Genomic DNA, 14,995 nt, shown 5'->3' with positions numbered 1-14,995 from the left:
CTTGGTTGCGGGCACATCCCCAGTGGGGGGTGTGCAGGAGGCAGCTGGTCGATGTTTCTCATCGACGTTTCTAGCTCTCTATCTCTCTCTCCCACTCTGTAAAAAAATCAATAAAATATATTTTTTTTAAAAAAGAAAAGAGCTGATGAAGAGCGTTGCCAGCACTCGCTGTGCGGAAGGCAGAGCTCGGTCTGGCTCAGCTGGGTGCTCGCTGCTGGTTTCACTTTTCATCCCCAGGGGCGGCCCTGAACCACAGCCGCCTTTCACTCCAGGTGCTCTGTCCCCCCCTCCAGCACAGCCCCCCTCCAGCACAGCCCCCCTCCAGCACAGCCCCCACTCCTCCAGCACAGCCCCCCCTCCAGCACAGCCCCCCACTCCTCCAGCACAGCCCCCCTCCAGCACAGCCCCCCTCCAGCACAGCCCCCCCTCCAGCACAGCCCCCCTCCAGCACAGCCCCCCCTCCAGCACAGCCCCCCTCCAGCACACACCCCCTCCTTCAGCACAGCCCCCCTCCAGCACAGCCCCCTCCAGCACAGCCCCCCTCCTTCAGCACAGCCCCCTCTCCAGCACAGCCCCCCCTCCAGCACAGCCCCCCTCCAGCACAGCCCCCCTTCAGCACGCTCCTCTCCAAGTCACAGTCCCCAATCCCCCCCCCCCCTGCGCCCCGTCCCTCAGAAAGACACAGGGAGGCGCCCAGCACTGGGTTTATTGCCCCCCCCCCCCCCAGAGAGGCATCGGGTGGTGCCTGTGGCTGGGCCAGTGCAGGCGGAGGCGGAGGCATGGGTGGGGGGTGGGGGGGTGGCTAATGGGGGGGGGGTTCCTGTCTGTGCATGAGGCTCAGGCTCGGGTTGGAGCTGGGTGGTCACTGGGGGGAGGGGGCTGGGTGGTCACTGGGGGGAGGGGGCTGGGTGGTCACTGAGGGGAGGGGGCTGGGTGTGGGGCTGGGTGGTCACTGAGGGGAGGGGGCTGGGTGGTCACTGGGGGGAGGGGGCTGGGTGTGGGGCTGGGTGGTCACTGGGGGGAAGGGGCTGGGTGGTCACTGGGCGGAGGGGGCTGGGTGGTCACTGGGCGGAGGGGGCTGGGTGGTCACTGAGGGGAGGGGGCTGGGTGGTCACTGGGCGGAGGGGGCTGGGTGGTCACTGAGGGGAGGGGGCTGGGTGGTCACTGGGCGGAGGGGGCTGGGTGTGGGGCTGGGTGGTCACTGAGGGGAGGGGGCTGGGTGGTCACTGGGCGGAGGGGGCTGGGTGGTCACTGGGCGGAGGGGGCTGGGTGTGGGGCTGGGTGGTCACTGAGGGGAGGGGGCTGGGTGGTCACTGGGCGGAGGGGGCTGGGTGGTCACTGAGGGGAGGGGGCTGGGTGGTCACTGGGGGGCCCTGGGCTGGCGGAGGGCCTGCAGGGAGCAGTGGGGGGTCCCTCTCTCCGGGCCTGGGGGCCCTGGGCTGGGGCTGAGGGGGGATAAGGGGGATGAGGGGGGCTGAGAGGGGATGAGGGGGATGAGGGGATGAGGGGGCTGAGGGGGGCTGAGGGGGCTGAGGGGGCTTAGGGGCTGAGGGGGCTGAGGGGCTGAGGGGGCTGAGGGGGGCTGAGGGGGGCTGAGGGGGGCTGAGGGGGCTGAGGGGGGATGAGGGGCTGAGGGGCTGAGGGGCTGAGGGGCTGAGGGGATGAGGGGATGAGGGGATGAGGGGCTGAGGGGATGAGGGGGCTGAGGGGGGATGAGGGGCTGAGGGGCTGAGGTGTCTCCAGGAGCGGACCGGCCGGTGTGTCGGTGGGAGCCCGGGGCGGGCGGGCTGTGTCCGCGTCCTGCAGGCCGGCCCGGCCAGGCCCCGGTCACCGCGCTCACAGCTCGTCGTGGTGGCGGGTCAGGTCCTCGCCGTAGTTGGTGGCCTGGCTGCCCACGAACATGTTCCAGTTGCCCAGGATCTCCGCCTTGCTCAGCCGCCCGTCCTGGGGCAGAGGCAGGGGCCGCTCAGACCGCTGCAGGCGAGGCCCTCCGAACCCACCACTGGCCCCGGGTCTCTGCGTCCCCCCCTCTGGGTTCCTGTCCCCCATCTCCAGGTCCCCGTCCCCCCCCTCCGGGCCCCCGTCCCCCCCCTCCGGGCCCCGCCCCTCCCTCCGGGCCCCGCCCCCCCTCCCTCCGGGCCCCCCTCTCCCTCCGGGCCCCCGTCCCCCCTCTCCGGGCCCCCGTCCCCCCCTCCGGGCCCCCGTCCCCCCCTCCGGGCCCCCGTCCCCCCCCTCCGGGCCCCGCCCCTCCCTCCGGGCCCCCGTCCCCCCCTCCGGGCCCCCGTCCCCCCCCTCCGGGCCCCCTCTCCCTCCGGGCCCCCGTCCCCCCTCTCCGGGCCCCCGTCCCCCCTCTCCGGGCCCCCGTCCCCCCCTCCGGGCCCCCGTCCCCCCCCTCCGGGCCCCCGTCCCCCCCCTCCGGGCCCCGCCCCTCCCTCCGGGCCCCGCCCCCCTCCCTCCGGGCCCCCCTCTCCCTCCGGGCCCCCGTCCCCCCTCTCCGGGCCCCCGTCCCCCCCTCCGGGCCCCCGTCCCCCCCTCCGGGCCCCCATCCCCCCCCTCCGGGCCCCCATCCCCCCCCTCCGGGCCCCCTCTCCCTCCGGGCCCCCGTCCCCTCCCTCCGGAACCCCCTCTCCCTCCCTCCGGGCCCCGCCCCCTCTCCAGCCCCGCCCCCTCTCTGTCGGGGGGGGCCCGCTCCCCCTCTCTCCGGGCCCCGCCCCTCTCCGGGCCCCGCCCTCTGTCCGGGCCCCGCCCCCTCTCTATCCGGGCCCCGCCCCCTCTCATCCGGGCCCCGTCCCCTCCCGGCGCCGCCCGCACCTTGTCGGAGTCGCTCTCCTGCAGCAGGTGGTTGGCCTCCACCAGCGGCTGGTCCTGGGCGGGGGGCAGCACCCAGTGGCCCACCTCGCTGCCGTCCAGCCGCCCGTCGTGGTTCAGGTCCCGGAAGTCCCGGAACTGCTCCCGCTCCGTCTGCACCCAGGCCGGCTCCTCCTCCCCGGCCTCGGGCGAGTACAGGTCCGCTGTGGGGAGGGGCGGAGGGGCCGGGGACTGAGCGGAGGCCAGGCCGCCCCCCCCTCTGATGGGATCGGCGACATGGACCTGGCTGCCAGTTCATTCATCCAACCACACAGGCAGGTCCATTGTTATTGACTCAGTCCGGGTCCTCCCCAGCTGGCCTTTGCTAAAAACTCAAGGGGCCAAAGAGCCGCATGTGGCTCGTGAGCCGCAGTTTGCCGACCCCTGGCTTAGATCTGTTCCCTTTGTCTGTCCATTCAGCCACTGATGGGCCTTTCTGTGGACTGTACGTGGCCCTAGGTGGGGGGTGCCTCACACCCCCACCCCAGATGAGGGGGGGGGGCTCAGAGGAGGGAGGGACTTGTTTCCAGTCACGTGGCTGGGGGGTGGCGGGGCACCAGGCAGGCTGGCTCCAGAACCTGAACCCATAAGCACGGGGCACCCCCACCTCTCCCGACACCCCCCCCCCATCGGGGTCAGGACCCACACTGCCTGCTGGAAGCCAGTTCCAGCGTGTCGTAACTGCAAGAGTCTCATCAAAAGGGTGAGGGAACTTGGGGGCTCAACCAGGGCTGAGCCACATGCGTAAATCCCCCGCGGGAGCAGCCGGAAGGCACTTCCCCCAAACCTGAATAGGATGACTGCTGCCAGACAAGCTCAGAGCTTCTTAATCTACATGTTACTGCCTCCGACTGGCCAAACACCTGAAAAGCCATAAGCTACTCTTCCATCTGAAAATGCTTCTGTAGGAAACCGTACCCTTTGAAGCTGTACATCTCCACCTTGCCTTGGGACAAACTGCGTCGATAAAAAGCAAGGGGTCCTGAGATGGAGAGAACTTAGAACTTAGCTCCTTTAGCTAAAAAGCTCCTCTGACCCCCAATGCCTTTCAAAAGTATCTTGGCCCTAACCCGTTTGGCTCAGTGGATAGAGCATCGGCCTGCGGACTGAAAGGTCCCAGGTTCGATTCCAGTCAAGGGCATGTACCTTGGTTGCAGGCACATCCCCAGTGGGGGATTTGCAGGAGGCAGCTGGTCGATGTTTCTCTCTCATTGATGTTTCTAACTCTCTATTCCTCTCCCTTCCTCTCTGTAAAAAAAATTAATAAAACATATATATATATTTTTTAAAAGTATCTTGCCGAAACCAGTTTGGCTCAGTGGATAGAGCATCGGCCTGCGGACTGCAGGGTCCCAGGTTTGATTCTGGTCAAGGGCATGTACCCTGGTTGCAGGCACATCCCCAGTAGGAGGTGTGCAAGAGGCAGCTGATGGATGATTCTCTCTTATCAATGTTTCTAACTCTCTATCCCTTTCTCTTCCTCTCTGTAAAAAAAAAAAAAATCAATAAAATATATATATTTTTAAAAAGTATCTTGCGTCTCTGGATTCCTACCTAATCTATGCACAGCCTTTCTCCAGATTGCTGAACCCTTCTTAATGCTGGGACAATTGCCCCCTCAGTACGCCTCCCTCATGTCCTTCCCCACACCACCCCGCAGGACGAAATCACATTTCTTTGGGGGGGGGGGATCCTGGGGTTCAGCCCTGTCTCTGTCCCCGGAGCCCCACAGGGACCTACGGCGTGGATGTCAGGACAGAACCCCAGGGTCTGCTGCCTGGACTAATCCTGTTCCAGCTGCCTGGCAGGCGGCCTCAGTCCGGGATTTTCCCTCTGCGCCTCAGCTTCCTTATCCGAAAACTGGGGTAATTCCCGTCTCGCAGGGTTGCTGTGGCGATTAAATGAATTTACAAGGTGTTAACCACAGTCACCACAGACTGTATCAGCTCCTGCTATGATTCAACTGTGATGCTCGAGTTCTTTCTTGCAAAAAAAACAAAAAACTTTCTTCCTCTCTCTCTCTAAAGTCAATCACCAAAATGTGTTTAAATCAGGTTACGTAAAAATGCCCCACCTGCCTGCTGTTTGTCCCATAAAAACGTCCTATAGAAAAATGTGTTCAACCTTTGAACAATTCTGCCTGGCCAGTGTGCTCAATGGTTAGAGCACCGGTCCATGAAACAAAGGGTTGGGTTCCATCCCAGCCCCTCCCCAGAGCTAACTGGGGTGTGTTCAGGAGGCAACCAATGGGTGTGTCTCTCTGAAATTGATGGTCTTCTCTCCCCTTCTCTCTCTCTCCCCCACTCCCTCCTTCCCAACCACTCTCTCTAAAACAAAACAAAACAAAACAAAAAACAATGGAGTCTGGCCAGGGAGGCTCAGGAACCAAGAGGTCCCCAGCTGATTCCCAGTCAGGGCACATGCCCAGATTCTGGGCTCGATCCCCAATAGGCGGCATGCAGAAGGCAGATTAAAATATATAGATATTATAATATCTATAAAAATATAGATATTAATATATACATATTAATTTAAAAATCGTCCAGTTTGGCTCAGTGAATAGTGTTGGCCTGTGGACTGAAGGGTCCTGGGTTCGATTCCGGTCAATGGCACCTGCCCGGTGTTAGGTCTGATGGAGCAATTGGATCGATATACCTACCCTAGAAACTGGCTTTTCAGGCCATTTCCCTGTGGACAGTCCCTTTGCTGAGACCACATTCCACTCTCTCTCCCCTCCGGGTCTGCACAGAGACGGCTCCGCTCAGAAAAACTCGCCAAAAGCCCTTTCAAAGCCGCTGACGCCCTCACTGAGCCATCCTGGCTCAGCCACCCGGTGTGCGGACGACGGAATAAATTCCTAATCCCTCCCCACTCCGGCCTCACCTGTCCCTCCTTCCGCCCTCACACCCGGGCTGCAGGCTCAGTCCCACTGTCCGGTGCTGGATGCACTCAGCAGCGCCCCCCTCTGCCCTCCGAGGGGAGACGATGCCCGGGGCTGCCAGGGGCGGGAGGGACCAGCACCCCAGGGAGAGGCGGGGCGCTCACCGATGTACTCCTCCACCTGGATGTAGCCGTCCTTGTTCCTGTCCAGGTCCTCCAGCGTCTCCTGCGGGGAGGGGGGCATCAGGGCCGGCCCCTGGGACCAGACCTCGGAGCAGAGCAGTCTCCACGGGGCACATTTGGGGGCTTTCTGGGGGTGCCATAACAACGCAGGCCCGCCCTGCACTTAGTGGAGGGGGGCGGGATGGGGCCAGGGACCCAGATGCCTGATGCACAGGTTGGTCCACGCGAGAGCGATTTCGCATGCCTGACTTTCTCATGCCCCAGCCCGCACTCTCCCGGGGCAGGGGCCTCTTTCCCTTTAAAAGGCGGGGTCTAGCCCTGGTGGTTTGGCTCAGAGGATAGAGCCTCGGCCTGGGGACAGAAGGATCCCCCGTTCTATTCTGGTCAAGCGCACATGCCCTTGTTGCGAGCTTGATCACCAGTAGGGGGCGTGCAGGAAGCAGCCAATCCACGATTCTCTCACCATTGATGTTTCTGTCTCTTTCTCCCTCTCCCTTCCTCTCTGAATACATTAAAAATGTATTTAATAATTTTTTTTTATTTTAAAAAGGCAGCCCTGACCAGTTTGGCTCAGTGGATAGAGCATCGGCCTGGGAACTGAGGGGTTCCGGGTTCGATTCTGGTCAAGGGCATGTACATCCCCAGTAGGAGGTGTGCAGGAGGCAGCTGATCGATGTTTCTCTCTCATCGATGTTTTTAAATATCTATCCCGCCGAGACCGGTTTGGCTCAATGGATAGAGCGTTGGCTTGGGGACTGAAGGGTCCCGGGTTGGATTCCGGTCAAGGGCATGTACCTTGGTTGCGGGCATATCCCCAGTAGGGGGTGTGCAAGAGGCAGCTGATTGATGACTCTTTCTCATCGATGTTTCTAACTCTCTATCTCTCTCCCTTCTTCTCTGTACAAAATCAATAAAATATATTAATAAATAAATAAATAAATAAATATCCCTCTCCCTTCCTCTCTGTAAAATAAATAAAAATTAAAAAAAAAATTTTTTTAAAGGCAGAACCTAGACACCAACTCAGCTGGTGTGCTATCTGACATTTGACACACTTTCCAAACCTCTGCTCTATTTTTTCCCCTTCGCTTCTTGAGCAAACAGCTTCTGTTCCTCATTTTTTTGCATTCAAACTCACTCCCTGTGAGGCCGCACAGGCACCTGACACTCCAGCCTGTCTTCCGGCCAAATCAGCAATTTTAGGATCGACTGATCAAATACAGGACTCTCAGTTACATCCAACTTTCCCACAAATCCTTCTTCAGGAAAAGTCTGTCCGGCACAATATTCGGGATCTCCTTGGAGGACGGGATGCTGTCACTTCAGTTTCAGATATATCGTGGTTTTTTTTGGTAAAAGTACGTCCCAATAGTACGTGAGATAAACCTACACCAATCCCAGATACCGCGTGGGCTCCGCTTCCACGAAATGTTTTGTTATAAATTCCAGTGGAGCTGAGTGTCCTATGTTATTTGCTGAATCTGATAACTCTAAAGCACATGCTGACTTAGTTACTATAAGCGACTTTCCCTTAGTTCCTCTTTTAGAGCACAATTTGGGCTAAAAGTCACGTTTTGAAATCTGTGCTCACTGTCCACGGATGGGAGTGATGACAGCAGAGTTTATTTTATTTATTTATTTATTTCATATATTTTATTGATTTTACACAGAGAGGAATTGAGAGGGACAGAGAGTTAGAAACGTCGATGAGAGAGAAACATGGACCAGCTGCCTCTTGCACACCCCCCACTGGAGATGTGCCCGCAACCAAGGTACATGCCCTTGACCGGAACCGAACCCGGGACCTTTCAGTCCGCAGGCCGATGCTCTATCCACTGAGCCAAACCGGTCCTGGCGACAGCAGAGTTTAGACTAGGCGTTGGCAAACTTTTTCCGGAAAGGGCCAGATCCTATATAATAAAAGGCTAATGTGCAAATCGGCTGAACAGCGGAAAGACCGGTCCCTAGGACACACACTGGCCACCAGGGGGAGCACCGCTCAGCCAGAAGCCGGGCTCATGGCTGGCGAGCGCAGTGATGGGGGCAGTGCTAAAGATGTCTATCTGATGTCTTAGGACAGTGGCCCAGTGGTCGGCAAACTCATTAGTCCACAGAGCCAAATGTCAACAGGACAATGATTGAAATTTCTTTTGAGAGCCTAATTTTTTTTATATAAATATATTTTATTGATTTTTTTACAGAGGGATAGAGAGCTAGAAACATCGATGAGAGAGAATCATCGACCAGCGGCCTCCAGCACACCCCCCACCGGGGATGTGTCCGCCACCATTGTACATGCCCTTGACCGGAATCGAACCCGGGACCTTTCAGTCCGCAGACCGACGCTCTATCCACTGAGCTAAACCAGTCTTGGCTGAGAGCCAAATTTATATATATATATATATATATATATATATATATATATATATATATATATTGATTTCAGAGAGGAAGGGCGTTGGAGAGAGAGATAGAAACACCAATGAAGAGAGAGAATCATTGATCGGCTGCCTCCTGCATGCCCCCTACTGGGGATTGAGCCCACAACCTGGGCATGTGCCCTTGGCCGGAATTGAACCCGGGACCCTTCAGTCCGCAGACCACCACTCTGTCCATTGAGCCAAACCAGCTAGGGCGAGAGCCAAAATTTTTAAACTGAAACTTCTTCTAACGCCACTTCTTCAACATAGACTCGCCCAGGCCGTGGTATTTTGTGGAAGAGCCACACTCAAGGGGCAAAGAGCTGCATGTGGCTCGCGAGCCGCAGTTTGCCGACCACTGTCTTAGGACAGTTAGTAGGATATCCGCTGAGGGCTCTGGGGCTGCAAGAGCCCAGGTCGGCTGAGGGGACCCCCCCACCGAGGGCATGAATTTCGTGCCCAGGCCTCTAGCAGTATCTTCGGCTTTGCCTGCTGTATACTCTCTGTTGCCTGCTGTATACTCTCTGTTGAACGGACTCCACTTCACAGTTGAAGCATATGTAAGCAAGTGGGCGTGGCTGTTACAATAAAGCTTGGCTTGCTCAAACATCCTGCGGGCTGGGTTTGCCTACAGATGCTACCCCATTTCCCCGAAAATAAGACAGTGTCTTATATTAATCTTTGCTCCCAAAGATGCGCTAGGTCTTATTTTCAGGGGATGTCTTATCTTCCCATGCGCTAGGTCTTACTTCCGGAGAATGTCTTATTTTCGGGGAAACACGGTAGTTCACTGGACATGGGTTCTAGGTTGAGGCCACGGATTCAATGGCCTGGGTTCAAATCCAGGCTGTGCCACTTCTCGTCCGGGGGCTTCTGGGAGAGGCACCTCGGTGCCCAGATACCCTCCCCATCTGTGAAACACAGGTGACAGCCACCGCCTAGGGCTGCCACAGACAATCACGCTGACGTAATGTGGGCTTGCCTGGCCCATGTGGCTCAGTGGTTGAGCATTGACCTATGGGACCAGGAGATCATAGTTCAATTCCCAGTCAAGGCACATGCCCGGGGTGTGGGCTCAATCTCCAGTGTGGGGCATGCAGGAGGCAGCCAATCAATGATTCTCTCTCATCGTTGATGATTCTATCTTTCTCTCCCTCTCCCTTCTTCTCTGGAATCATTAAAAAATAAATAAATAGCCGACACTGGTTTGGCTCAGTGGATAGAGCGTCGGTCTGCAGACGGAAGGGTCCCAGGTTCGATTCCGGTGAAGGGCATGTACCTTGGTTGCGAGCACATCCCTGGTGGGGGCTGTGCAGGAGGCAGCTGGTCGATGTTTCTCTCTCATCGACGTTTCTAGCTCTCTATCCCTCTCCCTTCCTCTCTGTAAAAAATCAATAAAATATATTTAAATAAATAAATAAATAAATAAATAAATAAAATAATCTCTGATCCCCAGGATCCAGCGATTCCTACCCTGTAAGTACTGACACGTGTGTGTAAAATGACATAATGAGCATTTGCCCAGGCCGGTGTTACAGTGCTGCAGGCATGCACTCATCCAGTCCTGTTACCGCCCTCCGGAGAGGGATCACAATCAGTGCCGTCCCTCCCAGAGGAGGACATTCAGGTCCAGAGAGGTTCAGTAACCTGCCCCAGGCCACACAGCCGGGAACAGCGGGGCTGGGACCTGAAACCAGGCCTCTGGCCTCAGAGCCCTGGATCCTAACAGCTTTGCCTTAGACCCTCCAAGCAGCTTTGGATGGAGACATGAGGGGTCACCTGTGGGGACGGGACTGCGGGGGACAGGGTAGGACATGGGAGAAAAGATTGTTCTCCGAAACCGGTTTGGCTCAGTGGATAGAGCGTTGGCCTGCGGACTGAAGGGTCCCAGGTTCGATTCCGGTCAAGGGCATGTACCTTGGTTTCGGGCACATCCCCAGTAGGGGGTGTGCAGGAGGCAGCTGATGGATGATTCTCCTCATCGATGTTTCTAACTCTCTATCCCTCTCTCTACCTCTCTGTAAAAAAAAGTCAATAAAATATATTAAAAAAAAAATAAAGAAGACTGTTCACCTTGTTTGCATCTTGTGGGCGTTTAACCACATCACTATGCTACCTATTTAAATAATGCACACAGCCGAAACCGGTGTGGCTCAGTGGATAGAGTGTCAGCCTGCAGATTGAAGGGTCCCGGGTTCGATTCGGGTCAAGGGCATGTACCTTGGTTGCGGACACATCCCCAGTAGGGGGTGTGCAGGAGGCAGCTGATCGATGATTCTTTTCTCACCGATGTTTGTAACTCTCTATCCCTCTCTCTTCCTCTCTGTAAAAAAATCAATAAAATATATATATTTTTAAAAATCCTTCCACCAGTGGTGACCCTGGAGGGTCAGGGTGGGAAAGGACATGGCCCCCTCCACGGACTGGCACCGGCGGCCTGGGGTCTCCCGGGGCAGGTGCCAGGGGCCAGGGGACGGGGCCGCCCGGGGTAAGCGCTGCAGGCCGGCCTCACTCACCGCCACCACGATGTCCCGCATGTGCGGGAACTCCTCGGGGTGCAGGAAGGCCGTCAGCTCCTCCCGCGTGGCCAGCAGGTCCCCGTCCTGGTCGGCCACGCGGAAGCGCCGCTCGTCGCGCGCCAGCATCTTCTTGTAGGTCTCGGCGTCCTCCACGTCATGGAACTCCTCGCCTGGGACGGGAGGGGGGGGGGGCGGCTGAGAGGGGCTTTCCTGGGTGCCAGGCAGGCCGAAGAGGAGGCAAAAGGGGCCTAACTGGGGGGTGGGGGGGTTAGGGTTAGGGTTAGGGTTAGGGTTAGGGTAAGGTGACCAGACGTCCCGCTTTTGGTGGGACAGTCCCACCGAATGATTAAATCGGAACAGATTGTTAAAAATCGGGACTGTCCCGCCAAAAGCGGCACGTCTGAGGTGATGCTGCCGCAGGCTGCTGGGCAGAGAGGAGGGGAAGGGCATTTTCAGAGGGAACAGGATGTGCGCAGTGTGGAGGTTTGAAGAATGTGACCGGGCCAGAAAGTGCAGGAGAACAAAGCTGGAGGGTAGGCGGGGAGGCTGAGGAGCCGGGTCCCAGGGGCTGTGAGCAGCAGCAGGTCAGCGGGAGCTCTGGGGGTGGAAAGACGAGGGACAGGCCGGGCAGAGGGTACAGGGGGGAGAGAACAAGAGCCAGAGGGGCCCAGGGCTGGGGCATGGGCACAGGGAGGAGGGAACCCACTGGTTCATGGGCAGGATAAACGGCTTTGGGGTTCTCAGGATGAGAGGTCAGAGGTCAGGGGCATGGAAGGTAGAGGTCCCTGGTCCAGGATCTGAAGTCCCCGGGTCCCAGAGTTAGAGAGGTTGTGGATGCCAGACAGAGACGCCAGAAGTCGGGGATGGGTGGTCTCAGGGTGATAGGGTCTTCGGCGTAGACCCTGGTCAAGTACCAGGGGCCAAAGGTCAGAGGTTCTAGTTAATGGGCCAAAGGTTCTCACTATGAGGGGTCAGAAAGGTCGGGGTCTCGCCGCCTACCAGGCGCGTAGTAGCCATAGGTGGCATTGCGCAGCTCCTCCCAACCCACTCGCCCGTCGCCGTCCGTGTCGTACGTGTGCCAGGCCGCGCTCACCGAGTCCCGTATGTGCCGCTGCTGCGTGTGCGCGATCCACGCGCGGAGCTCGGCTAGCGACACCCAGCCGTCCCCGTCCCCCGCCCGGTCCATGCGGTCCACGATGCGCCTGGGGACGGGGCAGGGAGCACGTCAATCTCGGGACCCGCCTACCCAGGGACATCCCGTGGTCCAGGCCCCGCCCTCATAGATAGCCACGCCCCCTAGAGGCACACCTCCTACTAAGGATAAGGTCCAGAGCCCGTCCGCCAACTGGGGGAGGCACATGTCAATCCGGAGGCCACGCCCACCACAGGGATCCGCCCCTTCAACCAAGGCTCCGCCCCCAAGAGGCGATTGGCCCATTCCAACACCCAGAGGGCCTGTGGCTGGTGCTGTGGCCCAAGACACGCCCAGGTGGGGGAGGAGCCTAAGACAACCCGAAGTCACGCCCCTCGCCCTGGCCCCGCCCCTTGACCTGCCGAGTTCCCTGTCCAGCTGGTCCTAGTCCCACTGGTCCTTGTTGGAGTGGGGACAGCGGGAAGGGCGTCCCACTGTGCCCCTGGCCCGCAGGGCTCCTGTCCCAAGACTGCCTCTAGCAATAGTCTCCACAACAAAAAATTAAAAGCCCGTTCGAATCCGGTGTGGCTCAGTGGATAGAGCGTCGGCCTGCGGACCGAAAGGTCCCGAGTTCAATTCCGGTCAGGGGCATGTATCTTGGTTGCGGGCACATCCCCAGTGGGGGCGTGCAGGAGGCAGCTGATTGATGCTTCTCTCTCACCGATGTTTCTCTCTATTCCTTTCTCTTCCTCTCTGTAAAAAATCAATAAAATATATTTTTTAAAAAAACACAACAAAAGCCTGCCTCTGAACAACTGACAAAGCCATAACCCCTCGCTGCCTCAGGCCCCGACCCTCCCCCCCCTCCCCGCAGAGCCAGTCTGATGACCCTCCCTCTAACCTGCCTCCCGCTCCGCCTCCTCCCGGGATGGGCCGGTCCATTCCAGGACCCCCTTCCTCCAGTCCTGCCCCAGGATGCGCCCCCCACCCTTTTCTCCCGTTACCAGGCACTGACCTAGGTCCTAGGACCATCACCCGCAACCTCGCGGGCTCGGCTCCCCCCGCCCCTCCTCGTGCTCCCGGCGGATCCTGTGGGCTGCTCCCTCCCTCCCCACCAGCGCATGTCAAACCCCAGGAGGTCCCACCCACACCCCGTGTCTCAGGTCTCCCCAGTAGACAGACTCCCAGGCCCCTTCCCGCTCCCTTGGCCACGCCCACACCTCTCCCACCCCCCTCCCCCGTTTGGGTTCGCGCCCAACCGCTAATCTCAAGGAGCCTTATCTGTCACTGTCCCTTCTTAGCCCCTGCGGCCCCTCCTGGGCCAGGCAGTCTCTGCTGGGATCCGTGGGGGACGGACTTTGTCCCCAAGACTCTCACACACGCTCTACCCTGAGCTTCGAGCTGTTGTGCAGAGCGTGGGATCCACAGACAAATGGTCTAGGTCCACATTCTGAAGCCTCCTCTTCCTGGCTGTGTGACTGCGGGCAGGTCACTAAACCTCTCTGTGCCTCAGTTTCCCCCTCCGCGGGGAATACGTTAGCTCACCCGTGGAAAGACCTAGAACAGTGCCTGGCATTGCAGTAAGTGCTATGCTGAGTGTGTTCGCTTCCCACTGCTCTTCCTCCCTCATCCCTCCTCCACCCAACCCCGTCCATGCACAGTCTCCCAGTCAGAGGCCTGGCCACCACAGCCACCGCCACCCTGGTCGGGGCGCCTTCCGCTCTTGTCTCCCCCTGGACTACTGCCGCCCCTTCCTCGATGGGTCTTCTCCAGTGGTCGGCAAACTCACTAGTCCTCAGAGCCAAATACCAACAGGACAACGATTGAAATTTCTTCTGAGAGTCACATTTTTTTAAACTTAAACTTCTTCTAACACCACTTCTTCTACATAGACTCCCCCAGGCCGTGGTATTTTGTGGAAGAGCCACACGCAAGGGGCCAAAGAGCCGCCTGTGGCTCGCGAGCCGCAGTTTGCCGACCACGGGTCTCGTCTATTCCCCAGACAGGAACCTAAAGGATTCCATTAAAATCTAAGCCAATCGCCGAAACCGGTTTAGCTCAGTGGATAGAGCGTCGGCCTGCGGACTGAAGGGTCCCGGGTTCGATTCCGGTCAAGGGCATGTACCTTGGTTGCGGGCACATCCCCAGTAGGAGGTGTGCAGGAGGCAGCTGATCGATGTTTCTCTCTCATCGATGTTTCTAGCTCTCTATCCCTCTCCCTTCCTCTCTGTAAAAAAATCAATAAAATGTACTTAAAAAAAAAAATCTAAGCCAATCACATTCTCCCTCAAAAGCTCTCCCAGGGTTCTCACCTTATTCAGAGAAAAACTCAAATCCCCACTATGGCCCCAGCCCACCCCTTTGTCCCCTCTGCCACCACCACCCTCTCCCCTTGCCCATCGGGGTCCACCCACCCGGACCTCACTGTCCCTCACACACACCAGGCCCCAGGGCCTTTGCACTTGCTGTCTCTCTGCCTGGAAGGCTATTCCTACACATCCCCTCCCAGCCCTCCCACTGCCTCACCCCCTGACCTCCCTGCTGTAAATGACACCCGGAGTCCTCCAGCCCCCTCTCTCTCCTACCCCAGGCGGGCCTGGCTCTCCTCTGGGCTGAGCTGGTCGAACTCCTTGGCCACGTCTCGTCCCAGGAAAGCCTCGTGGTCGTACTGGAAGTTCCCATGGGCATCATCGTGAGTGGCCTCGCTCAGGGGGGCCTGGTGGTGCACCCGCGCCTCGCCGTGCGGGCTGGCCTCCGGGGAGGGCTTGCCCTGGGCCCCGTGCCTGAGCAGCAAGAGCAGCAGCAGGAGTGACGGTCGCCGCATCCTCGGGCCCTGCAGAGTAGCGGAGACTAGGCATCAGGGGTCACAGGGGAAAAGGCAGAGAACAGACAGGAGGATGGGGGGAGGGGAGCCCTAGAAAAGGACAGAGCGATGGATGGTAGGTAGCTGGCGGCAAAGTTTTGGGCTCAAGAAGGGCTGGGGGAGGAGGGGAGGAGGGCTGGGTTCTCGGAGG

At 58.7% G+C, this 14,995-nt stretch overlaps 1 protein-coding gene across 2 annotated transcripts in view; it reads right to left on the bottom strand.

Moving 5' to 3' along the window:
* Positions 1 to 1,647: 1,647 nt before the first annotated feature.
* RCN3 (reticulocalbin 3) overlaps positions 1,648 to 14,995 on the bottom strand; it is a 13,701-nt gene continuing 353 nt past the window's right edge. For both annotated transcript variants that reach the window (XM_084906189.1, XM_084906190.1), the window contains exons 2-8: positions 14,567 to 14,814; positions 11,849 to 12,051; positions 10,847 to 11,019; positions 5,893 to 5,953; positions 2,812 to 3,011; positions 1,812 to 1,944; positions 1,648 to 1,778 (exon numbers count right to left, since the gene is read on the bottom strand). In XM_084906189.1, the coding sequence (XP_084762315.1) occupies positions 1,837 to 1,944; positions 2,812 to 3,011; positions 5,893 to 5,953; positions 10,847 to 11,019; positions 11,849 to 12,051; positions 14,567 to 14,805 (984 nt within the window). In that variant the 5' untranslated portion in view covers positions 14,806 to 14,814 and the 3' untranslated portion in view covers positions 1,648 to 1,778; positions 1,812 to 1,836. The remainder of the gene's footprint in view (positions 1,779 to 1,811; positions 1,945 to 2,811; positions 3,012 to 5,892; positions 5,954 to 10,846; positions 11,020 to 11,848; positions 12,052 to 14,566; positions 14,815 to 14,995) is intronic.

This window comes from Pipistrellus hanaki (assembly GCF_964339955.1).
Source record: "Pipistrellus hanaki genome assembly, chromosome: 15".
Lineage (NCBI taxonomy): Eukaryota > Metazoa > Chordata > Mammalia > Chiroptera > Vespertilionidae > Pipistrellus > Pipistrellus hanaki.
This window is presented reverse-complemented; position numbering and strand designations above follow the sequence as displayed.